Source organism: Recurvomyces mirabilis (assembly GCF_035927965.1).
Source record: "Recurvomyces mirabilis strain CCFEE 5264 chromosome Unknown scaffold_28, whole genome shotgun sequence".
Lineage (NCBI taxonomy): Eukaryota > Fungi > Ascomycota > Dothideomycetes > Mycosphaerellales > Teratosphaeriaceae > Recurvomyces > Recurvomyces mirabilis.
The window spans coordinates 109,645-133,888 of NW_027041962.1; the positions used below are offsets into that span (position 1 = coordinate 109,645).

Consider the following 24,244-nt stretch of genomic DNA (forward strand, 5'->3'; position numbering starts at 1 on the left):
ACTGCCTGCACACTCATCGATCACCCTTCGACATCGCGAGAAATCACTGCTTGGCTCAGGCCACCGCTGCTAAGCCATACTCATCTACCAATTCTACCGCTAGAACTCTCACGAAACATGAAGCTGCCAAGGTGGTAAGGATATCCGCTGAGCTCCTGAAGCTACCGCATTTTATGGAACCAACCTGCCGGGATTTCTGGAGGAAACCATGGAATCGCACAGGAGTCCCTTATCGACCCATTCTCATCCACAATTCCACCATCCTCATCTCACGGATCATGAGGCTGACCAGACGCTCAAGAACACTTGCTTTTGACTCTTCCACATACTCACGACAGGAATCTCACGAAACATGAGGCTGTCCAGGTGGCGTGTGCACATCTGCTTCTAGCGCACGTGCTTCCTGTTCGCGCTGCGGTGTCCAGTCCACGACCCGCCACAAGAACGTCGGATACTGGTTGATACTGGGACCTTGTTGCGTAGTAAAGATGTGTAGCTCCGAGAGCATCTTAGCGCCGTAGCCGCCCTGCGGGCTTTTGTGCGAGGCCAACAGCCACGCCGCGGCCTTGTTCGGATCAGTGCCTAAGATGGCGGCGAAACAGCTGTGGCGTGGTTAGCTCGATGGTTTCGGTGCTGATGTCTACATATAGATCTGTTGCAAGGGTAATAAGGCTTACTGATCCCCCGCCTTCAATACGAGGCCCGGCCAATGCGGAAGGCCCTGGGTCCCGGCGCGGAGCACGAGGCACTGCTTGACCACCGACAACGTCTCCTGCGACAAGCCTGCATGGCCCATGAAGATCACCGTGTTCAGGTTCCTCAGGTTATGCGTCCACGTGTCGAATGGGGCCGCTTCGGTCCATCGCTGGTTCCACGCATATCTTGTGCGCTGCTTTTGCTCCTCGAAGAACAGGATGTCGGAGAGGTGGTCGGGATGGAAGAGATGTGCGCCCGGTAGTAAGAGTCCCGACGCTCTCAATTGCTCGAACCTGGCCGTCGGCGAGAGGGCGTTCTGGACTATGATGATGTTGGCTGGGGCGTTGAGGATGAAATTATATCGAGCGCCAAAGGCCTGCGGATCGAGTCGTTAGCACTTCTATGGTCTTTGGTATGGCCCTGCTAATTGAGGGTCTTTCCGTCTCACCGTGGCCTGTGTCGGCTTGTTGTTCTCGTAGGACATGTAGACGTGGTGGTCGGGGCGATTGCAGGGGTCCGGACAGATCTGCTGGTAGAAGTGCTGGAATCCTGGATCTTGCATCGCATCTCGCGGGGACTTTGCATAGGCCCCGGCAAAGTGGCGAGACCAGTATTTCGTCATCTCCGAATGGGTGTAGTAAGCGTTGTCTAGGCCTTGCTTCCCGTAGATCCTCTGGTATTGCTGCTCCGCGGCTTGCTCCGACGCCCACATCAGGCCATTGAGTATGCCGCCTTTGGTGGCGTAGCTTGCGACGTTTACATCTGCACAATGGACTGGCATTGCACGCTCGTCGAGGATTGCATGCTTGGTGTTGTTGCCGGACGACGGCGGTAGTTGACATCCTTCGACATCGGTGGGACCTTTGCCTGCAGGTCTGTTACGTGCTGCCTGACTGTCGACAGACTTTCCGTCGAGAGTCGATCCATACTCCGGAAGTGCAGCTGTTGCCGCGGATGTGATGGCTAGGAAATATATCAAGCTCGGTATAAAACCTAGCATCGTGCTTGGAGATCCTTCCCAGGCCCGGGGATGTTTGGTGAGAAGACTTTCAGAATGCTTGGAAGGATCGAGGGAAAGGGGGATGTGATTAATGGAAAGGCTTCTGGTTGAGAGGTAGGGCGTGGATCTTTATACCAGTTGGCCCTGCCTGCCAGCACGAAGCCATCAGCCAATCTCGTGGTGATGACAGCTCATAGCATGTCCGAGTCCCTAGGCCAGCGCAATGCCCATGATCACATAGCCGGGAATCATATGATGGCAGATGGTTATAGGAGAATACTATTACCATGCCAGAAGACCGTGATCCGTTCGACAAGGCTTCACGGCCAATGCTGCACGGAAGCATGAGCCGAACGTACTTTGAAGCATTTGATAAGTACGCACCTGGTCTACACACGGCGTGATTTACATCACCAGTTTCGTCTTCTGGAACTATCAGAGCGCATGTCCATTCAGCCTCAAATATGTATCAATGGCCAAAATCGCGGACTAACACGAGTCCTGCAGCAGCCAATGGTGAAATCTCCCACTCGGTCGTATCTCTTTATCGCCAAGAGCATGTCCTCATTAGCACTACCTACAACCCTCCCAAGTTTCCATAGCATAAATCGTGAAAAGGTACGCCTGAAAGCATAGAACCACCATCATACCATCGGAATACACCAGTCTTCGAGAACAGAACACCATAGGACTCTGATTACGTATTTCTCAGACTCTGCGCACACAATGAGCGACCACCCTGTCGACTCAGATTATTTCTCGTTCGGTGGTGTCCCGAGCAGGATTCTTCCCGCGGTGCTCATCGTGCTCCTCCAGTTCGTGCGGAGGTCGATGCAGCTGTACACCGAATGTGTTCTTGAATGGCTTTTGTTGCTCTGCCAAAGCTTTTTGCTCCAATGCAGCCGTGTATGGGGCCAAAGACCACACAAATGTCGGAAGCTGCGGCGTCTGCCCATTGTCGTTCGGAGCATCGGTGGTGAAAACCCGTACACCGGTCAAGATGGTATGGCCGAGGCCGCGACGGTAGTCCGGACTGTCCCGGTGCGATGCTAGCAACCAGCCGATCATTGTGTTTGGTTTCGTGCCCAGTATGGTGTAAAAGCAGCTGGAAACCCGTATTAGCGTTGTACTTCTCATGGGAGAGAGCTGGAACACTATGCGCAAGCTCACCTAGACCCAGCAGTGAACTGTACCCCGGGAAATGCTGGAATCTTTCCGATCTGCATGCCAGGTTCCTCAGGACCCATTTCTTGGTAGACACACTGCTCGACAGCCTGGAGCATGTCCGCACGCATAGCAGCACGAGCCACAATGATCTCTTTCAATTTGCCCATAAGGCGCTCCAGATCTCGTCGTCCATATCCCCAGTTTTGCCAACGGACGGTATATGGGTGCTGTCCATGCTCACTTCGAATAGCAGCGAACAGAACATTGGATCGGTGATAAGGGATAGGTAGCATCGGCTCTATCTGGGCCTGAGCAAGGTCGGGCATTGCAGATTTCAATAGCGCCGTTGGCGATTGGGCCTCCTGGATTGTAATTATGCCCGCTGGGATGTTCATGACGAAAGCCAATTTCGCTTTCGTGACCTGGCAGACCGGTCAGATACGCACCACTGGACTGGTCTAAAGACTGCTTACATGTTTCTCCTTGTCGACCGTGACTTTCCCAGCCCCTGATTTGTCGTTCACCCAAGTGACAAAGTAATGAGCCCCGGGAACATTCATATTGTGCGGGCAGATGTATCGATATGCGGTCTGAAAGTCTTGTGCTTGGAAGTCAGTAACCCACTGTTGCTCACTACTCTGAGAACTCCAGTACTGCTTTAACTCGTTCGCCTCCAATAGCGGAGCTTTCAGCCCGTGCTTGTGCGTCCATTGCTGGTAGATTCGTTCCGCATCATTCTCGTCGGCCCACATCAGCTTCATCAGCTGCAAGCCCGTCTCCATACACTCTTTCGTGTTGATCACGCTGGGATTTGCTTGCGATGCTGGCAAAACACGCTTTGTATGGTTGGAGTCCTCGTTCTTCGCTGATATCCACGAATCACTGACCTCGGTGGTACGGCTCTGCTCACGGGAGTTAGAAGTTGTGAGTCGTGATAGTCCATCCTGGGGTAGGGCAGCTGATGTGGTGAGTGAGGGTGTGAGCAGTAGTACGAGTAGCACAGGTACAAGGAGGACCATCGTGACCAGAAAGGACTTTGAGATGTGCGTGTAGATGTGACGCAGGACTGGCGGGATAAATGTTGCACGGATGCCCACCCTGTGCAACCCTCTGTGGTCGCAATCAAATTGTGTGGAGGATGTCGAGAAGTTGGGCCATAGCCCCTTGTTTATGGTGCCAGATCCAAAGCGCCAGCGCAGAGAGTCAGAAGCGGGCAGCAGCCCACCTTTCACTCTAGTATGTCGTTGCCAGCACGCGGACACAGCACAGCACCATGTGGCAAGCATTTGCAGAGCGGCCCGCTTATGCTTCTGTACCAAAGATAGGAGACCTTAGCAGCGGACGTAGCAGAAGGCGTTCGCGGACACGTGTATCCCAGTTTCAGCGCTTGAGTATGTGCACAGACATACATCGTGGACTAGATTTGCGTGATATCTCTTGGGCGTATGCCTTCGCGTTGTGTGACTTCAAAGCCATACAAGTCTACGCCGTCCTCGATCCGCGTTTGTGAGATCGCAAAAACCAAGGTCTTTGGGTACCGTCTGACATGGTCGATCAGGCCTCATGTAGAGGTCCGTAATGAGGCGTGGCGCGGTGCCACGGCCACTTCTGAATAGTGATTGATCGATGGAGTTGCGTTATAGTAAAAGAGATGACAAGAGAGTGTCGTGTCGGGAAAGCCTCACGGCAGCCTGGAGGAAGGGCCTGGGCGCGGAGACGTCCGGGTCACCATGGAGGAAGGTGCCATCGATATCAGTATACTGCTACATACCATTTCATACACCGAGCGCCTCGCTCATTCAATCGACTCTTCGTTGTACTATGAAATAAAACATAAGCAGTCCAGCCCAACATAGAACACGAAAAGGGGATACATAGCCAGCGCAACCCTGTTCTTGACAACGCCACTGCCACCTAAGATGCTGACACCTGCGGCTAGTGACCAGAGTCCAAGAACGCTGTACACTGGTATTCGGACGATGGTCGGTACTCGTAATGCACTGAGTAGCGCGGCGATGACCAGAGGGAAGAGGGTGTAGCCGATAATGCAGACGGATTGGAAGAAGGAGCTAGCATGGATGTCAGTGAAGTCATGCTGGTTGATGAAATGGGAGGCACGTACATATTGCCTCCGAGTAGCTTGATTTGCATCGTGACGATCGCTTCGCCCAGCCATACTGTGGCAAAGACACCACTGAAGACCAGTGACCGCTGATCCTCTCTTGCGTTGAGTGAGAGAAGGAATGATAGCAGCAGGCAGAATAACAGTGGTCCCCTGTCATTCGTGTCAGCAAGTGGTCCTCCCAGTATCACGACCAAGGGTTTCACAATAACATACCACAGATCCCAATCTCTCAGCCCTTCACTCATACCGCCCTGCAAAACAGCATCTGCATCAGGCCACCTGCCCACCAGCCCTCGCAAAGTCTCAACACCACCCGCGAGACTGTTCCCATCTCCTCTCTCCGCACCGCCCATACCACCACCTCTCTGCATCATACCACCAAGCAGGTACTTAGGCCAAAGCACCTGCCTCATTTTCTCCCACACAGCCAGCAGATCTCGCCTTAATGTCTCCCATACCGACTCGTCGATAGTATTAACAGGTGCCCGTCTGTCTTCGCCAGGTATTGCCGAGTTCAAGTAGCCTTGGGTATTGTTCGCTGCGCGGTTGTTCTGGTTGGCTTGGGTGGAGGAGATGTTGCCGGTCAGGGGTGCGCGGTCGGAGGTATTGATCGGGTCGTCGAGGTCGTCGAGGGTGGCTATAGCCGTCAGTATGTGCGTCAGTACTCTGGAGTGTTCCTGACCTTACCGTCATCAGGATCTATCAGATCGTCGTCCTCCACTGTAGGTGAGTCGTAATGCTCATATGGGTTGCCTGATTGGCCATTGTTGCTGCCGGGTCCTGGCATCATCGCAGCCATTGTCGATGTGAGTGTAGTTCTGAGCTTTTCTATCTTCCTCCAATGCAGTTTTTGACTTAAGAGACCTTTAGATGGTAATCCTACTCTTCTCCGAAACTCAAAGCTGCCTGAACTTGACGCGTTTCAGACAGTGGGCGCTCCCGTCTCGCGCCTTCCCAATCTGCATCGACGCTATCACATGATCGTTCATCCTCAACTTCACTCTACTTTCTTCCTACTTCGCACTCCAACTTCATAAAACATCATCTTCCACGACATACTCGGCTTGGCTAAACACCTTGCAGTCTAGCTATGGTCACCAGATACCGCTGCCCATAAAGATAGGACGATTTCACTAAGTACATTGACACGCAGAACAAAAGCCGATATGCATCTGCAAACGGCCGAGCGAAAGTGCTGGAAGAAGATCCACATATCTACACGTGATCGATTGAATGACTGTGTGGAAGCTTGCGTTTGCAATGATTCCAGACTTCTTGCAATAACCACGGCATTGTCTTTACACCCCTGACAAGTAGTGCCTCCGCCACGAGATGGAAGAGCAGTCTGGTCTGACGTATGCAAAGTCCGGCGATTACTGCATGTCGCTGGACTGCTGTAGACTGAAAGTCAAGGAATATAATTGCGGCACGATCGAGGTTTTCGACATCTCTAGTCTACCTCTCCTCGACGGCGATGACAGTGCAGCCAAGTACACGGGACCTACCATCCTCAAAGTCTACTCCACGAGGCAAGTGGCCACAGATCTCGTACCAACAATTGGAGTTGGAGATCTCAACTGACGTGCATCCAGCGAAACACCAGAAGCTGACGGCATATCAAGGAAAGACGAACAGAACAGCCGTGCACTACTCGTTACAAAAGCCGAGAGGGAGGCCAATGCATTGTCCTTACTGAACAGAATAGGCTGCGAGCACGTCCCAAGACTCCTGTCACGATGGATCGAGTCAACCAGGGACGATGAATCCGACGACAGCACCGAGGGTAGCCCTTGCAACGGCTTCTGCGACTTCTCGCTCAAGCACTACATCCTCATGACTAAAGTCCCTGGCATCACGCTCGAGTCTGGATGGGATCGGCTAGCAGTTGACGAGAAAGTCCAAACAATAAAAGCCTTTGTAATTGCAATAGCATCTGTGCAGAAATGTGGCGTCGACAATGGCAGTGCTCACCTCGGCAATGTGATCTGGTCTGAGCAAGAGAATAAGTGGTAAGCCTACTCGACCAGCACAAACCTCTCTCTCAGCACTCTCTGATTTGCGTATAGCTACATCGTCGACTTCGAACGTGCGACGTACAAGCGACACAAGTTCAGGTCGACGGACCCAGACGATTGGGGCATGTACTAGTAGCGCTGGTGGTGAGGCAATGCTGGATGATGGAATGAAATGGTCGGTGAGCATACAAGACTGGACTCGCATGCATCAATGTTTGCGAAACCCCGGCTTCCGCACGTACGACTGATCGGCATCTACTACGCAATTGGATCTGCTGAGAGCAGATCAGGCTTGCAAGAAGTGATACGCTTGGTGCAGATGCTCGATAGATCATCTTCACAACATATCTCACCTTGACTCACCCAGAGGCACAATCTCAAAACTGACGCTATGACAATGATTCCGCCGTCCCTTGAACGGCTGCACCTTCCCATCAGCACTTGTAGCTCGAGCGATAGCCGTGTACCTCCTAGGCTGCAGATTCAGACGCAGAAGAAAGCGTTGCCAGCTCATATCAACTCGTGGCTCAACACGAGCAGCCTCCCAAGTCTCACCACCGTCGACGCTAACATCCACACATTCAACAGGCTCAGCATCCCAGCCCCAACCTTCAATGAGCACCTCAGGGCCCTCGACGATGACGCCCGTTCCCGGCCTCGTAATCATAGAATTAATCTCAACCTGCCAAACCGGCCTCATACTTCCCTCAGGCCCCTCAGGATCAACCTCATTATAGAGTACCGTCGTAAACGGCCCCATCGCACGACAATCCTGCACCGTGAGCTTAGACAACCACTTTGTAGAATTCGTGCCAAACCAACCCGGCACAACCAATCTCACAGGGCCCCCTCGCTCTTTACCAAGCGGGCGCCCATTGATCTCGTACGCTACCAATACCTCCGAACTGAAAGCTTTGGCGATCGGCAGGTCTTTCTGGTATCTATCTGCGTTTACCCCGGCGAAGGAGCCGCGGTCTAGGCCTTCGGACCAGATGTGCGAGGCGTTGGTCAGAGGGCTGGCGAGGCCGAGGAGGTATGCGAGTGGGACGCCTGTCCATTGGACGTTGCCGATGCGCCAGAGTGCTTCGGTGGCGGGTTTGAGAGGACTACCGTAGCATTCGTGGAAGGCCGTGATGGTGTGTCTGGGCATTGTCCGAAGCTGCTCGAGGTTAAGGGCAAAGGGGTGCTCGACTAGGCCGGTGATCACGAGGTGCCATTTGGATGGATCGACGACGGCGGCGCCAATGTGGATTGTCTGGAAGAGCTTGTCATCTGGTGTTATGAAGGTGTCTAGGTCGTGGGGTGCAGGTGGGTGACGGATCGTGAAGCCGGCTGGTTCTAGTGCTACGAATGCTGCGCGCTCTTCATCGTTGATAGGCACAGGTAGGTAGTCCTTCGCCAACAGAGTGGGAACAGTTGTGCTCGTGGATGCGGCCATATTGGAAACCTCCCTGCTTGAATACAGCTGGGCGCATGGCTGCTGGCTATCGCGCTTGCCAGCAGTTGTTCTCGACAGATAGTGACGACTACGTCAAGGCTGTCAGGGGAATCACTGGACAAGCGTTGGACGGAGACATGGAGCCGTTATTGATCCTGTGAAGTCCTACGCCTCATTGAGAATGACAGCCCTACATACCTCTGCCACCACGGCAGACGCACGAGCAGAAGTGAGATCCGAGCTCGGTAAAACCACTACTGCACAAGTACCTGCGTACCTACCTTAGTGGGAACAGTAGTCAGCTTTGACGTCGCTATTGCATTGACACGGTCCGACAACGAGCCAAGACTCGGTGAACTAGAATAATAATCAGCATGCCATGCAGACAATCGGTTCGACGACGTCTCTTGACATGTGCAAATGCAAGAAGAACATGTGAACGACGTTGAGAGATAGCGAGCTGGCAGCTGACAACGTTGAGAAGCATGCGAGACTTCTGATGGTGTGGAGAGGGCTGCACTTCTGAACACGCTCTCACGGTATTGCTGTTGCCTTGTAAACGATACAGCCAGACGGCCATGTCTTCTTTCATCTCTACGGCCGGGTGTGTATGTCATTAATTATTACCTTGTGGCAGCTTGATGTTTGCCACCGCGAGCTCGGATGCGGGTGCAGTAGGGATGATTCAGCCTAGACAGGCTTCCAGAAGCAGGTCCCTGAAACGCGGTCTTCCCCAGATCTGCACGTCCGGCGCCTCAGCCGGTACAGACAATGTTTGCTCGAGGGGGCGACAAGATGGTTGAGACATGATTCTACCATTTAAACACGCACGAATTAAACAGTAAAGATGCTGGTAGCGTACAAATATGCCAGCTGTACAGCTCCATCCTCTTCTCGTGACGTGAGCAGATATCCCGCTGCCTGTAGCGATGCAAACGTGAGCTCGCGTGTCGTACGATATTATTATTGATGGGAATCGCCCTGCCGAACTATGACGCAAAGGCAGAAGTCGTTGAGCCATTGCACCAATCATGTCTTAGCTCCGAAATCTCTCGGCCGTGACAAGCCCAGCGACCCTTCAGCCACACACACCGCCGAGATCCAGACACGCCAGAAGTGTTATTTCTCGGCAACTGGGAGAGATCGAGTGAATGAAGTGTTGAGCTGCGGGCAAAATCGCCTGGGTGGTGCTCTGTGTTATTTCCCCACATTTTCGCTTCCGTCACTGGACGAGTGATTCGCTTCAAAAGTCTTTCGTGCCACTTGTCTCTGCATTGTCCTTTCCTCTCATACCACCTACAACAATATCACCGGCCACCTCTCACCTGCCGACTTGCTCACTTTCGTTACCTACTGCGAGTGCACTTATCTGCTCAGGCTCGAGCACAACTACATCCCACCTTTTGCAGAGATATCACTACCTGCAAGCATAGCAGCATAACCAGCGAGCTACTCACCTACCACGACCACGATGCCTTCGCATCAGCCAACTGCCGGCATGATGGCTGTGGACCCGGAATTCCTCTCCTCGCAGCCATCGCCGGCCTCCAAGCCTGCACCTCAAGAGCCGGTCAGGAACAAGAAATATGACCCCAAGAAGCCACACATCACCGAGACACCACTCACACGAAAAAACTGGTACAAGCATGTGAATTGGCTGAACGTGGTGCTCATCGTTGGCATCCCAATAGCCGGATGCATTGCTGCAATCTGGACACCACTTCGTCTTCCTACCGCCATCTGGGCAGTTGCATATTACTTCGCCACTGGCCTCGGTATCACAGCTGGCTACCATAGGCTATGGGCACACACATCATACTCTGCGACCGTCCCATTGAAGATCTTCTTGGCTGCTGTTGGTGGCGGCGCCGTCGAGGGCTCCATCAGGTGGTGGGCTCGTGATCATCGTGCTCATCACCGCTACACCGACACCGAGAAGGATCCCTACAGTGTTCGCAAGGGTCTGATATACTCGCACTTCGGCTGGATGTTGATGAAGCAGAACCCAAAGCGTATCGGCCGCACCGACATCTCCGACCTCAACGACGATAAGGTTGTTCAGCTCCAGCACAAGCACTACCTGAAGGTCGTCCTCTTCATGGGCTTAATCTTCCCATGCCTTGTGTCTGGTCTCCTCTGGAATGACTGGCTCGGTGGCTTCATCTACGCCGGTATCCTCCGCATCTTCTTCGTGCAGCAGGCCACCTTTTGCGTTAATTCTTTGGCTCACTGGCTCGGCGACCAGCCATTCGACGACCGCAACAGCCCTCGCGACCACATCATCACCGCCCTAGTCACCCTCGGCGAAGGCTACCACAACTTCCACCACGAGTTCCCATCTGACTACCGCAACGCTATCGAATGGCACCAGTACGACCCGACCAAATGGTCCATCTGGGCCTGGAAGCAAATGGGCCTCGCCTACGACCTGAAGCAGTTCCGCTCCAACGAGATCGAGAAGGGCCGTGTGCAGCAACAACAGAAGAAGCTCGACCAGAAGCGCTCCAGGCTCGACTGGGGTGTGCCGCTCGACCAGCTTCCGGTCATGGAGTGGGATGACTACGTCGACCAAGTCAGCAACGGCCGTGGCCTCATCGCCGTCGCTGGTGTCGTGCACGACGTCTCCGATTTCATCAACGACCACCCTGGTGGCAAAGCCATGATCAAGTCAGGTCTCGGCAAGGACGCCACCGCCATGTTCAACGGCGGTGTCTACAACCACTCCAACGCCGCGCACAACTTGCTCTCAACCATGCGAGTAGGCGTTATCCGCGGCGGCATGGAAGTCGAGATCTGGAAGCGCAATGCCGGTGAGAACAAGGATGCCATGATCGTCAAGGATGGGAATGGTAGCCGTGTTGTTCGTGCTGGCGAGCAGGTGACTAAGGTCTACTCGCCGCCTGCCAGCGCTGGCGCGGCATAGATGGATGATGGCAAGGAGAATTTTGTTTTCTGAATCGGTTCGCGTTTGAGCGTGAGGTGTGCTATGGATTGGCGGGAGGCGAAGGGACAATGTGTTCCGATTGATTGATAGCAGCGAGCTTTTCTTACGTTCGCTTGTCAATAGATTTGCCAGACGATACTGATGTCTGATGAGAATACCAACCACTACGTTGCACAAACTCTTCACTTTTCGTCCATCTCCTGCCGAATTACAACAAACCTGTGCATCGACGCTGTAACTGACATGAAGCCGTATGCGTGCGCGATGACCGATCGAGTGAGAGTTGGTGCGGCTTGGGTCGAATCACGGTACTGTCATAATTTTCGATCATCACACCATCATATACTGCATTACTATGCGATATTGTCGTCCGAGCTGCGGCTTACACGCGTACTGCCTTCCAACCGCCAGTGTGATTATTCAGATTTCTGCATCTGTGGTCACGGTACTGGTAGACACAGTCGTGTTTCAGGACAGTCCAGTCAAATACTGGCGATATTGCTTGTCAAGCAGCGTTCAGTGGTATATTTCGACGACGACGATTGATACCTGGCATCTGCATCCTGCCAAGCTGACCAGCGGAGAGTGCTGTCGAAAGTCGGTGGAGGAGGGATCAAAAGGGCACGTCTTGGCATTGCGGAAGTTCTCCGCTCGCATGTGAAAAGCTTCCTTCGAAATATTTCCCATCGGTACAGCAGAAATGTTCGCAGTCAAAGGCTGGTCGGTCGACAATTCGACGCTGAAGCCTCAACTAGAGGTCTTCAGCAAGGCTACAAATGCAAAAGAGCCTGCCGCGCCGGGAGAAGGCAAGAAGAGGAAGCGGAAGCGCAATGAAGCCCCAGCAGCGCAGACGGAGCAAGATGTGGGCAAGTTGTGGGAGCAGCATATCGAGGGCAAGGATCCGTTGAAGGCGAAGAAGAAATTGGAGAAGGCGAAGAAGAGGCAGAAGCTTGATCAGCCGAAGGAGGCTGCTCAAACACATGGAGTGGTGGCAAAGGCACCCGAGGTCACATCGCAGCAGGATGGAGTGAAGAAGATGAAGAAGGACAAAAAGTCTAAGAAGTCTGGCCAGCCACCTACCGAGAAAAATGCAGCACCAAGTGGCGAACAGGCCAATGCTGTGGTAAAAGCAGCACCGCCACCAATACCACAACTCCCCGCTACAGCAAAACTCACCCCCATGCAAGCCGCCATGCGCCAAAAGCTCGTCTCAGCCCGTTTCCGCCATCTGAACCAAACACTCTACACCGCCCCCTCCGCTACAGCGCTCTCGCTCTTCGACCAAAACCCAGAAATGTTCGAGGACTACCATGCCGGATTCCGGCAACAAGTCGAGGTCTGGCCGGAGAATCCACTGGACAATTTCGTCGCTACGGTACGGACTCGAGGTGCTGTCAAACCTCCACGCTATCATGAGAAGAAGGGAGGGAAAGGCCGCGCCCCCCCTGCACCAGAAGTCAATGCAGAGGAAGCGGGCAAACCGACTGTCTTACCCCGAACCCATGGTACAGCCATCCTAGCCGATCTCGGTTGTGGCGATGCCCGCCTGGCGCAAACCCTCAGTGACTCGAACGATCTCAGCACCCTGACTCTCAAAATCCACTCCTTCGACTTGCATAGTCCTTCCCCACTAGTGACAAAAGCCGATATTGCCAACCTGCCCCTCGGAGACGGAAGCATAGACGTCGCAATCTTCTGCCTCGCACTCATGGGCACGAACTGGATTTCTTTCATCGAGGAGGCTTATAGAGTGTTGCACTGGAAAGGCGAGCTGTGGATCGCGGAGATCAAATCAAGATTCGGTAGGGTGGGTAAGGGTGGTAAAGTGGTGGAGCATAGTGTCGGTAGTAAGAGGAAGGCGGCTGTGATGAAGAAAGCTGCTGAGGCGAAGGCGAAGGTAGATGAGGAAGTGGACGAGCAGTCCCTCCTCCGCACTGAAGTTGATGGGCAGGAAGTCGTCAAGCAAGAAGAAACGGACGTGACGGCTTTCGTGGAGGTTCTGAAGCGGAGGGGTTTTGTGCTGAAGGATGGGGAGAGGTCGGTGGATCTGGGCAATAAGATGTTTGTTAAGATGGAATTCGTTAAGGCTGCTGTGCCGACGAGGGGAAAACGTGTTGCGGATGCTGAGAGGGAGAGGGAGAGGATGGGTGGTGGTGTTCCGGCGCAGGAGAAGTTCAAGAAGAAGAAGTTTTTGGCGGAGGAGGGGAAAGAGGGGGAGGAGGTGAGTGTGGAGGAGGAAGGGCGGGTGTTGAAGCCTTGTTTGTATAAGATTAGGTAGTGGTTATGAACATGAACAAACACTAGATCATAATCGGCCGTCCCGTCTCCTTGATAGCGAGACTTGCTATTCATCATATACAGCTTTTTTCCGCATTCAAACCCCGGACAAAAATCAATCCAGACTCCAGTCATACACTCATCTTCATCGCAATCCCCTTATGCGGCTCATACCCCACCACTTTGATATCCTCCACGTGCCACCCATCAACCTCACACCCGGCCGGCCTCGCCACCTCACTCATCTCCAGCGTCGGAAACTCCCTCGGCTCCCTCTGAATCTGCTCCTCCAACGCCGCGATATGATCGACGTAGACATGCGCATCCCCCATCGTATGCGTCAGCGTTCCCGGCACGAGATCCGCGCATCGTGCTAGCATGTGGGTGAGGAGGGCGTAGGAGGCGATGTTGAAGGGGACGCCGAGACCCATGTCGCAGGAGCGTTGGTAGAGGAGTGCGTGGAGGGTGCCTTTTTGGCTCCCGTCTTCTCTTATTGGGGAGGTGGGGGGGAAGGAGACGTAGAATTGGGCGAACATGTGGCAGGGTGGGAGGGCCATTTTGGTCAAGTCCGCGGGGTTCCATGCAGAGAGGATGATCCGGCGATCGTAAGGGTTCGAGCGGAGTTTTTGGAGCACGGAGGCTAGTTGGTCGGTTCCTTGGCCTGTGTAGTCGGTCTGGCAATCTTGGTATGAGGCGCCGAAGTGTCGCCATTGGAAGCCGTAGACGGGGCCTAGATCGCCTTCTGCTCGGTCCGTCAGGCCGATGGAGTCCAGGTAGGCTCTACTGGCGTTGCCGTCCCAGATCTTGACGTTTTGGTCCTGGAGGGTGGCGGCGTTGGTGTCGCCGGAGATGAACCAGAGGAGTTCGGCCAGGACGGCGCGGAAGAAGACTCGTTTGGTTGTTAGGAGGGGGAGGATCAGGGTTCCGTCGGGTTTTGATAGAGTATATTTGTGTTGGGGTGGGAAGGGGAGGGAGCGAGTTCCGGTTCCTGTGCGGTCTGGGCGGTGTTCGCCGTTGGTTAGGATGGCTTTGATTAGGTTGAGGTATTGGTATTCCTCGTGCTGTGGCGAGGGTTGAGGTGAGGGATGGCCGTTGCTATTGGGTTTGGTTTCTGGGATGAGGTCTACTTTTGGTCCGCTGGCTGGGCCGATGTCTATTGTCGCCGCTGGTGCCATTCCTATTACTCGATGGTGTAATGATATGGGTTTGTTCTGGACGACGCGTCGTGGCCGTGGCAGACGCGACTTGGTCGGAATTACTTCGGCAAGACTGACGCCATAGGTCTATGTGGCTTGACTTGGACATAGATACTGTACTTTTACTATCGACTGTCACATGCAACAACCAAACACATAACATCCATCAAGCATCCATTTCTGTTGTCGCATCAGTATCACCATCGTCAAGATGGTGCCAGGCGATCGTAAAACCCTCGTGTCCTGGTTGCCAGATGTGCTCCTCCTCATCGGCTTCGTAAGTGCTTGCATAGAACATCCACCCTCTTCGTGTAAGCACCACTAAAATGTTATGTTATGTTTTCAGCCCATCCTCGCCTACTTCTCCGTCCGCGAAGTGCTCAAACGTCTCGATCCCGACGCTGGCGCCAAAGCCGAAGCCCAGCAAAAAGCCCTAGCAGCGAGCAACCGCCTCCAGTCCATCTTCTCCAACCACGACCGAGATGACGACGACGACGATGAACCCCGTGATCAAGACGAATATGGCGACGATGACGCCGCATACCGGGAAGACAGAAGAGAGCCATTGGTCCTCACACCCATGGAACAAACAATAGCCATGGAAGTTGTGACCCCCAACGAGATCCCCGTGACATTCCAGGACATTGGCGGTCTAGACGGAATCATCGAGGAGTTGCGGGAAAGCGTCATCTACCCGTTGACAATGCCGCACCTCTACTCCTCCCACTCCAGCCTCCTCACCGCACCATCAGGAGTACTATTATACGGCCCACCCGGCTGCGGCAAGACCATGCTCGCCAAAGCCCTAGCGCGAGAGAGCGGCGCAAGGTTCATCAACCTCCATATCTCCACGTTAACGGAGAAATGGTATGGCGATAGCAATAAACTCGTCGCTGCTGTATTTAGTCTAGCCCGGAAACTCCAGCCGACGATCGTGTTTATTGATGAGATTGACGCTGTGTTGGGACAGAGGAGGTCGGGGGAGCATGAGGCGAGCGGTATGGTTAAAGCAGAGTTTATGACGCATTGGGATGGTTTGGCCTCGAGTACACGTGAGGGAGGGAGTCAGCGGATCTGTATCCTGGGCGCTACCAATCGAATCCAAGACATCGATGAGGCTATCCTGAGACGCATGCCCAAGAAGTTTCCCGTGGGATTGCCGAATGCGGGGCAGAGGCGCTCGATCTTTGAGTTGACGTTGCGGGAGACGAAGGTCGACCGGGGTGTGGGACAGGGTGGGAGAAAGAAGGCATTTGACGTCGATATGTTGGTCAAGTTGAGCGCGGGCATGAGTGGGAGTGATATCAAGGAGGCTTGTCGAGATGCTGCTATGGTGCCGGTACGGGAGTACATCAAGATGCAATCGAGAGAAGGGCGGAGTATGAGGGGTATCAGGAGTGAGAATGTGAGGGGTCTGCAGACGGAGGATTTCTTTGGGATGAGGGGGAGTGTTGGGGTGGGGAATGGGCTGCAGAGAAGGAGGACGGGAGAGGTAGAAGATGAGGATAAGATGCTGGGGACTGGGAGTGGGAGTTCGAAGGGCCAGCAGGAAGAGGAGGAGGATGAGTGGAGGGATGTGGAGGACCCCGATGAAGTGGACGTGGAGGATGTGAGACGGTGAGGGAGACATTTAATATGCTTGGACGATGTTTCGGAACATCCTTTCTTCCGGCCTGCTAATGTCTACTCCGTTCCGGATACACTATGCCCGCCCCTCCTTGCGCCAACTCGAACCACACGGTTGAGGCTTGAGTCGAACGCGGTGATGTTGGGCAGTCGGACAGTCCAGTCGATGCCGAAAGGAGGTAAACCAACGAATCAACACAAAAGACTAGACGACACTCCATGCCAAGCTCAGCAGCGATATGCGTCCGATTCCATGTTTGGATCTCCACCGCCATGCTAGCCTCCGTTCTCGAACCTCGACTTTTCGCCATATGATCAGCAACCCGAACACCACCAAAGAGAGACCCTGGCCCTCTCCATCGATACCCTTCCACCCGCCATGCCAGCCCGCCCGGGCCCCATTCCTGCTCAAGTCACACCAACACCAACCCCTTCTCCATATCAAAACGGCATCCTCACCCCTCCCGGATGCAAACACTCCTGATACAGCGCCTCCCTCCCCCTCCCCGCCTGCGTTTTCGCAGCCTGACTCCACGGTTCCGTCTCCACGCTCTCCAACGCCCACAGGGCCTCAAGATCGCTCGCCTTGAGCTCCGCTATGATTTCCGAGGAGGGGTGCTTTTCCCCATGGGGAGGAGGGGTGGGCGGGAGGCCGGAGGGGAGGGGGAGGCCACATGTGTAGCCTTCTTCTGTCGTTGGTCGCGTCCCGTTTGTTGAGTCGGTGGTGGTGCTGCTGCTGGTGTTGGTGATGTGGGTAATATGCGCCTGAACCGAGCACCATGCTGCTGTCCTTTTGCCGGCCCAGAGACGGGTATTTCGCTTATGCCTCTCTAGGACGTCGATCTGGCTTTGCAGTTGGTGGAGTAGGAGGGTCCACCATTTGACTTTTGGGTCTTGGTTGGCGGACTTGGCTTGGCGTTGTTTCTGCACGAGCACGGCGCGCTGGAAGAGGAGGTGTTCGTTAATTTCTTGCGTGCTGGCGTGCTGACTCTTGCGGCTGCCGAAGCGGTGGTGGAGGATGTAGGGTTCGATGGGGATGTCGGGGACGTCGAGGTCTGGGGGAGTGGAGTCGGTGGAGGCGGTTGAAGGTGGGGTGAGAATGATGGATTCGGGGGTGAAGAAGTTGAGATTGGGGCTTGAAGGGGATGAGCCGGGTGAGGGGGTGTCGGCTATGGACCAGGAGATGGCGGAGTCGGAACTCGAGACGGTCCAGGGACCGTTGGAAGCTAGCAGGGAGCCGACCTGGCTGGAGGCGATGGTGGAAGTGTCGAGCGAGTAGTTGTTTTCTGAGGTCGATGACTCGCCGAGGAGCTCGAGAGCCAGGGTTACGCCGATGTGGTTGGGGTCGAGGCCGGAGGGGCGGGAAGAAATACTGATGTTCGATGGCGGAGACATTGTTGCTGTAAGGGGCTTTCTTTTGATGGTGAGGTTTTGGCTTTCTTGGGGAAACACAGTGCCTGATTGTCGATGTGGGACAGCGACTTGACGACTCTAATTGTTTTTGCATACGATGGAACTGTTCTATCTGGGCAGGACGACGCCTGTATATACCCTGCTCGATGAGGCGAGGACAATATGAAGGGGCTGCTTTCGGCTGCAGTCCACGAGTGAGGATACTTGCTTACCTCTAGCTCATCATACGAGGTCTGAAACGGAATCACACTTTGTGAAGACAAGATGACTATAGGGAGCTACGAGACTGGTATGCATTGTTTCTGTAGCAATTCTATGCTTGATTTTACTATGGGCGCCGCGAAGCAAAATCAGGTGCGACGAAAAGCATATAGTAACCTCGCGATCACAGACGACTCGGCCTGAATTCCTGTTCTCCAACCACTAGTCGCGGTACGCAAAACATTCTTATCTTCCTTCAAGCTACTTGGAGGACACCGCGTCTCCACTTCTCGACCACCCCTTCCGACCTAGACATCTCATATGTGGGACGCGATCCACAGACCTCCCTCTTGAGTCGAAGCTGCGCACTTTGGTACTTCACCAGCCCTTCCTGATCAATGCCGGTATATGCCTCGCCGAACTTGACGGGCGCGAGGAGATAGTATCTTCCTTTTGGATCCCAGGCTTCCAGGACATCACTTGAAAATTTCTCGTCTTTCTCAGCGAAGTCTGGGAGGTGAGTGAAGGCCTCCTGGGCGAGGTATTTATTGTTGTGATCTTGGAGCTGCTGGCGCTGAGTCTCGACCCATCTGAATACTCGGTCTGGTGTTGAGACGCCGTAGCCGGCGATACCTGGGTCTGCTTGCGCATTTAGGATGGCTATACCTTCCTTCAGTGTCGTCCGCTTGCATGAGGCGGAGGAGGAATCGCAAGATTCTGGGGTGGTGTCTTTGTGGTCACTGGTCGTCATGAGATAATGAGGGCGTTTGACAGGCATGGTTGCAAGCTGTGGTGATCTTGGCTTCGGTTTTGACATGGACGATGGTAGTCGCTGCGAGGCAGAGATCTGGATGTGAGAATTCTAGACATGACGAGCAGGGTCATGAGCGACCTGGATATATACATCTTGAGATGGGGTTGAAGACAACTACGCGGCCAGGCAATACGACCTTTCCCAGCAGCGTGGCGAAATGGGCCACTATGACGGAGAAAAGATGGTAATATGAGGACAGTAGAAAAGACTTCGTGACGCTTACATACGACACTGGATTGTATGGCCTGAAGACAGAAGGGTCCATATATTTGGCTTCCAGACCACGTGCCAGACGAAGCTTAAGCTGACTGCGGGTCTCTGAATACTCACCAAGCAACGCCATGACCAGGTGAATTCTGCCCGATATACGTCGTCATGCTCTGGTGTGCGATGAAGTGCGTAGACGGTATCCTTAGGATGATGCGAACGAAACGTTGGTAGAGCCGTGGTCGAAAGCAGAGGCTAGTGGCTTGGCCAGGCGTGGAGATTTAATCGTGTTTCCTTATAGACATCTCAATCATACTCACATGCATGAGCCTTTCACTTCTCGGAACACAGCACGCACAAGTCATTCGCCGGCCGAGTAGACGGGACCTGTTAGCTCCAAGGATATGTGTCGTCTTCAACGTTCCAGCTCATGGTGAAGTGCAGGCCGTGAGTGACATATACAGCAACAATTGCCAGAAATCCAGTGACCACTTGAAGCGTCGAAGTAGATACACGAATGGACGTATATGTGTCAGATCGTCTCCCTGATAGCACATCAAAGTCTCCGATTTCAGCTACAACAACCAAAGGGGCCAAGCGCCCGAATGCTATCTACGCGACAGAAGTCACCCACGGGGCAGAGCGCCGTCAAGATCAGCGCAGCTCGGGAATTAGCACGTCTCAAAAGCTGAACATCATATGATTCCAGACTCGGTGGCTGCGCGTCGTCGGCTTTTTTCAAATTTGCAGTTTACCGGGAATTCGGGTGAGGTGATACCCGAGTCGACTGATATTGATAGCCCTGTCAAAATCTCGGCAGTGGCTTGCGTCGCCCACGACCCTGCATACCCACGTGCTATATCGAGCCACGAATACGCTTATGGAGAGAGTCCTTTCATCTTCTAGATCTGGCTTCGGTTGGAATGCATGTTCTGGTCCGAGACGTCTACAACCATCCACACCGACCAGGACTACAATAGATATGGAGATTTGCAAGCCGCTAGCACGGTAGTGTCTCATGTGCATCACCTCAGAGGTACCACGAGTATAACCATGCAGCAGTACCACACTTCCACCATGTGTGGCGCCGATCTAGCCGGTAGAGCGCCAGCCACTGTAGACGGCAATGGCGGTAGCAGCTACGACAGGATAGAGCAGGCCAGGACCGAGGCCAGTCGATATGCTCAACTCAAAGGGGTTGTAACATGAGCTCGTTCAGAAGCGGCAGCTGCATCTGGAGCATGTGGTCGCTGGCGCACAGGGGATGCCGGCAGTGGAACACGACTTGTAAGGTCCTCGCATAACAGATTTTCAGACAGGTACTAAAGATCATCTTGCCTGTGACGCCTACGACGCTCTTTCCTTCTATACCACATTTCGTCCATCCGTCCTCACATCTTGGTGGACTGACCTCCGCACTACTTTCTTGTGTCAAGCAATTCCTCCTGACTGACCATCATCATACGCTGCAATGCTACTCCCACCCATGGACTCGAAGAAGATCAGGCCAAGCGTCCTAGTCCGAGAGCTCACTTCATCAAGCTGTTCCACCCTCGCCACACTCAGTAGTGACAAGGCCGGCGGTACCAAAGAACGCACCAAACACACAACCCTTGAGCATGACGATCGAAACCCCAGCAACCCAGCCCCCATCGAACCTCATATCACGATCCTGGGAAAGGGCAGAGAACTCCTGGCTTTCTCTGGCGGATGTGCCCGCACATATCTCTCCGATCTACCTAGCCGACACAAGAGCCTGTCCAAGGAAGGGGATTTTGCCCATTACGTGGTGCAGCCATGGTATCAGTGGTTCGGACGTAACAAGCGGGTCACGACATCTCCCACTCTGAACACGATCCGGCTGAGGACGTGCGATGGGAGCCATGGTGACAAGACACTCATCAACGGCGGCAGCTTCAATTATGCTGGTATGTATAGTATGTCAGCAAAGTACGAAGAACTGCATCGAAGGTGCCTGGAGGATCTGCCAGTGAGCGGTCGGGATGTGCCACTGATCGAAGACGCTTTGAGGAAGGAGGTGATGGAGTTTTGGGGAATGGATTGCTGTTTGACGACACCGACTGGCTATCAGTCTAATATGCTCGCACTACCCGCCATCCTGACTTCGGACTGGCTGGTCCTGATGGACGAAAAGTCGCATAGCTCTATTCTGACTGCAGCACGGATAGCGAATACAGGTGGTCGACGCAGGTTCAAGCACAACGATATGTGCGAATTGGAGGAAATGGTGAGAGTTGCAGCCGCTGAACAGTACACGAACGTGATGATTGTCGTCGAAGGACTTTACAGGTAGGCCGGGCCAACGGCTTCTTATGAGATAGCATGAAACTGACGCACCACCAGCCTCGATGGCAACTTACCAGATCTCGGCAGTTTGTATCGACTGAAGACTCGATATGACTTCGTATTGGTCTGCGACGAAGCCCATTCCTTCCTCTCCATTGGCAAGACAGGTCGAGGTTGCCTGGAATGGTGGAACGATACATATCCCGACGATAGCGTACCAGAAGACCTGATCGACATCCGCACCACAACACTGTCAAAAGCTGTCGGCGGCGTCGGCGGCATAGTCTGTGCAAAGCAGCAGTTTGCCGAGCGACTCGCGAGCCACGACGAAGAGCTCAAGGCAGAAGGAGAGTCGCTCTCGACGTCTGCAATGTTGCAAGCATTGTGGGTTCTTCGACAACCCCAACGACTTTGCAGCAACCTCCACCGTGTGAGAGCAATGTCGATGTTCTGCAGGCATGAGTTGCAAAGGGCCGGGGTCATGGTGTACGGCGAGCCGTCCATGCCAATACTACCGATCCATGGCGGCCGTCCGACTAAAGCTTCCAAGCTTTCCTACGAACTTCGCAAGCACGGAGTGGCAGCGACCCCGTTCAGCAAGCCTGCCGTACCGATGTGGCAGAGTCGAGTGAGGATTGGTATGTCGGCGGGATTTTCTGATGCGCAGGTCGGTGCGCTTATAGACGCCATCATCCGGTCATGCGAGGCAGCTGGTGTTGTGAGTTCAAACGTCGTTTCTTCATCCCGGCGTCCATTTGCCCAGCACGTGGCCATGGCGGCCAGACACCCTTGCTATGACCTGCTTGAGCAAGAGACACAAAACGCACTTGATTCTCTTCACAGTCTTCTGGATGCGCAGAAAGCGCGATCGATTGCTCTTGCCCCGCGGTTAGATGCCGATGCGAGATCTCCAGACTGCCTGCCCCAATCTATGATAGACGCCGGCCACATCGTCCGCCGCTCATATGGTCTCGGTTCCGGTAGCTCACGGTGGATACTAGGCACATACCCCGCGCACCTCGAAGTCGAAGACCTTCTTTGTAAGGCCACGAGCCAGACAGCAGCCATGACCTACACCAATACGGAAGCAGGACTCATGTCAAGTGTCGCTGCTGTTTGCAGGACTATTAAGGGTCGTAAGAACCATCGTGTTTTGCGGCCTGCCATATCCTCGCGGGCGATCGTCGATGGATGTCGAATCGCTCGGCAGTCATCCGGCGTTCTTCATGCAGTGTACGAGGGTATCGACGACATGCTCGATCTGGCCAAAATCTCGCTGGCTGGAGGAAGTCACGTCACGCTCATTGTCGACCTTGCTTTTGCCCCAAAGGACTTCCTGGCGATCTTGACACAGCGCCTGCTGTCATTGCGAAGCAAATTGAAGCACTTGACAGTCTTTCTCGCCAACATCGACATAGCACAGATATGCTCACGGCCGTCCTCGTGCGCACTCCAAGAGCTCGTAGCGCTCTGTGCCAAATTCAACGCAGGAATGTTGCTATTCGGTTCGTTCTTCGATACTTTCGGTCTTAAGGGCGCATTTCTCGCGGGCGACTGTGCGATGATCGAAGAGCTTCGGTATACGAGCAGATGTTATGTCTTCACCGCCGCCCCAGCTCCATATATGATGGCTATGGTAAGCGCGGCGCTCGTGGAGAAGCTATCCTAGGCTTCGCGATGTTGAGAGATGCATTGGGTGGCATCAAAGCAGAGGCCTGTTTCCAGGACGACCTGCCATCTGTCCTTTTCTGGGGGAGTCGGGTGAAGTTATTTGATCGTTTTCAGTTCCATAGAATCGTAGACATAAAGTCAAGATGAGCTTCCGCTGTGATCCGGAACTCAATCACCATCCTCGCTGCCTTCCTCGTCCTCGTCTACAAAGCCAACTTTGGTCTTGACCCTGGGCTCATAGCCCTCAATAGCAGTACTCGAGACATCTGCACCATGCACGCCCGACAAAGGCTTATGCACAACACCAGCCTTCTCAACGATTTGATCCAGCATAACTTGATTCGGTCTGAACGATGTAGCTTTTTCGCCGCGTTCGAGGGCCAGCTCATGAATGGCATTCGCCACATCATAATTGCCGTTCGGCACAGAAGAATCATCTTTCGTCACAGGTGCCACCACCCCGACAACATCGGGCAGCGTGATAGAGATACTGATACCAGGATCTCGCTCCCAGACCGGAATCTCACTCAGCTGCGTCTTGACAAACGCCATCTTCTTCGCACACGCATTTGAACAGAACCCCATCTTGAACTTGCCTACTTTCCACTCTGCATCCTTGCCTAGACTCACGCTCCGAGGTTCGTTGGAGCAGAGAGGCCATCCGCATTTCCCATCAACGACACGTTCTTCTATCAGTGCGTCCAGGTCCGAGGGTTGGAAGGGCTGAATTAGGACGATGAATTTTGATGCATCTACTTCGTCTCCCGTTTGATGCGATGTGGTGGGATAGTCTAGGAGTACTTGGATGGCGTTCACGATCCGGATTTGCCAGTCTTTTTGGGCTTGGATTTTGCGGGCGTGTTGTAAGGCGAGGGTGTAGTTCTTTTGGTCGCGGGCGGATTTTGCTTCTGCTTCGTCTGGTCTTGGTCCGGGTTGTTTCAATATGGATTTTACAGGGACCTTGAATGCCATCGTCTTGGGGAGCCGTATGCAGGTTGTTGCATGATACTGTAGATGGACAGTCTTCGTAGTCGATATCTTGGCTGTGGTTTGCTAGTCTCGAACGCCACAAAAGCTTAGGCAAGCGGCAATTGCCTAAGGTTGTCACAGTCTGAAACGCGGGTTGGTTTCGTCATCCTTCGAGCAC

General features: G+C 53.8%; 13 protein-coding genes across 13 annotated transcripts; 5 read left to right on the forward strand and 8 right to left on the reverse strand.

The window, feature by feature from the left end:
* Positions 1-343: 343 nt before the first annotated feature.
* Positions 344-1,696, reverse strand: LTS14_008908 (uncharacterized protein; the record flags this gene model as incomplete). Its single annotated transcript, XM_064841593.1, has 3 exons — positions 344-602; positions 678-1,072; positions 1,145-1,696. The coding sequence occupies 3 exons, from the start codon at positions 1,694-1,696 to the stop codon at positions 344-346; spliced, it is 1,206 nt and encodes a 401-aa protein (XP_064690756.1).
* A 747-nt stretch (positions 1,697-2,443) lies between these two features.
* Positions 2,444-3,882, reverse strand: LTS14_008909 (uncharacterized protein; the record flags this gene model as incomplete). The annotated part of the gene is made up of 3 exons (XM_064841594.1): positions 2,444-2,801; positions 2,867-3,285; positions 3,337-3,882. 3 exons carry the CDS (start codon positions 3,880-3,882, stop codon positions 2,444-2,446), a joined length of 1,323 nt encoding a protein of 440 aa, XP_064690757.1.
* Positions 3,883-4,682: 800 nt separating this feature from the next.
* On the reverse strand, positions 4,683-5,787 carry LTS14_008910 (uncharacterized protein; the record flags this gene model as incomplete). Its single annotated transcript, XM_064841595.1, has 3 exons — positions 4,683-4,932; positions 4,986-5,625; positions 5,676-5,787. The coding sequence occupies 3 exons, from the start codon at positions 5,785-5,787 to the stop codon at positions 4,683-4,685; spliced, it is 1,002 nt and encodes a 333-aa protein (XP_064690758.1).
* Positions 5,788-6,821: 1,034 nt separating this feature from the next.
* LTS14_008911 (uncharacterized protein) lies at positions 6,822-7,136 on the forward strand (the record flags this gene model as incomplete). The annotated part of the gene is made up of 2 exons (XM_064841596.1): positions 6,822-6,997; positions 7,055-7,136. 2 exons carry the CDS (start codon positions 6,822-6,824, stop codon positions 7,134-7,136), a joined length of 258 nt encoding a protein of 85 aa, XP_064690759.1.
* A 216-nt stretch (positions 7,137-7,352) lies between these two features.
* On the reverse strand, positions 7,353-8,441 carry LTS14_008912 (uncharacterized protein; the record flags this gene model as incomplete). Its single annotated transcript, XM_064841597.1, has 1 exon — positions 7,353-8,441. One exon carries the CDS (start codon positions 8,439-8,441, stop codon positions 7,353-7,355), a length of 1,089 nt encoding a protein of 362 aa, XP_064690760.1.
* A 1,471-nt stretch (positions 8,442-9,912) lies between these two features.
* On the forward strand, positions 9,913-11,364 carry OLE1 (stearoyl-CoA 9-desaturase; the record flags this gene model as incomplete). Its single annotated transcript, XM_064841598.1, has 1 exon — positions 9,913-11,364. The coding sequence occupies one exon, from the start codon at positions 9,913-9,915 to the stop codon at positions 11,362-11,364; it is 1,452 nt and encodes a 483-aa protein (XP_064690761.1).
* Positions 11,365-12,085: 721 nt separating this feature from the next.
* On the forward strand, positions 12,086-13,689 carry RRP8 (25S rRNA (adenine645-N1)-methyltransferase; the record flags this gene model as incomplete). The annotated part of the gene is made up of 2 exons (XM_064841599.1): positions 12,086-13,606; positions 13,660-13,689. 2 exons carry the CDS (start codon positions 12,086-12,088, stop codon positions 13,687-13,689), a joined length of 1,551 nt encoding a protein of 516 aa, XP_064690762.1.
* Positions 13,690-13,793: 104 nt separating this feature from the next.
* Positions 13,794-14,837, reverse strand: TMP1 (Thymidylate synthase; the record flags this gene model as incomplete). Its single annotated transcript, XM_064841600.1, has 1 exon — positions 13,794-14,837. The coding sequence occupies one exon, from the start codon at positions 14,835-14,837 to the stop codon at positions 13,794-13,796; it is 1,044 nt and encodes a 347-aa protein (XP_064690763.1).
* A 232-nt stretch (positions 14,838-15,069) lies between these two features.
* Positions 15,070-16,479, forward strand: MSP1 (mitochondrial dynamin GTPase Msp1; the record flags this gene model as incomplete). Its single annotated transcript, XM_064841601.1, has 2 exons — positions 15,070-15,135; positions 15,205-16,479. 2 exons carry the CDS (start codon positions 15,070-15,072, stop codon positions 16,477-16,479), a joined length of 1,341 nt encoding a protein of 446 aa, XP_064690764.1.
* Positions 16,480-16,925: 446 nt separating this feature from the next.
* Positions 16,926-17,879, reverse strand: LTS14_008917 (uncharacterized protein; the record flags this gene model as incomplete). Its single annotated transcript, XM_064841602.1, has 1 exon — positions 16,926-17,879. The coding sequence occupies one exon, from the start codon at positions 17,877-17,879 to the stop codon at positions 16,926-16,928; it is 954 nt and encodes a 317-aa protein (XP_064690765.1).
* Positions 17,880-18,354: 475 nt separating this feature from the next.
* LTS14_008918 (uncharacterized protein) lies at positions 18,355-18,876 on the reverse strand (the record flags this gene model as incomplete). The annotated part of the gene is made up of 1 exon (XM_064841603.1): positions 18,355-18,876. The coding sequence occupies one exon, from the start codon at positions 18,874-18,876 to the stop codon at positions 18,355-18,357; it is 522 nt and encodes a 173-aa protein (XP_064690766.1).
* A 1,729-nt stretch (positions 18,877-20,605) lies between these two features.
* On the forward strand, positions 20,606-23,095 carry LTS14_008919 (uncharacterized protein; the record flags this gene model as incomplete). The annotated part of the gene is made up of 2 exons (XM_064841604.1): positions 20,606-21,429; positions 21,484-23,095. 2 exons carry the CDS (start codon positions 20,606-20,608, stop codon positions 23,093-23,095), a joined length of 2,436 nt encoding a protein of 811 aa, XP_064690767.1.
* Positions 23,096-23,265: 170 nt separating this feature from the next.
* Positions 23,266-24,069, reverse strand: LTS14_008920 (uncharacterized protein; the record flags this gene model as incomplete). The annotated part of the gene is made up of 1 exon (XM_064841605.1): positions 23,266-24,069. The coding sequence occupies one exon, from the start codon at positions 24,067-24,069 to the stop codon at positions 23,266-23,268; it is 804 nt and encodes a 267-aa protein (XP_064690768.1).
* Between the last annotated feature and the right edge of the window lie 175 nt (positions 24,070-24,244).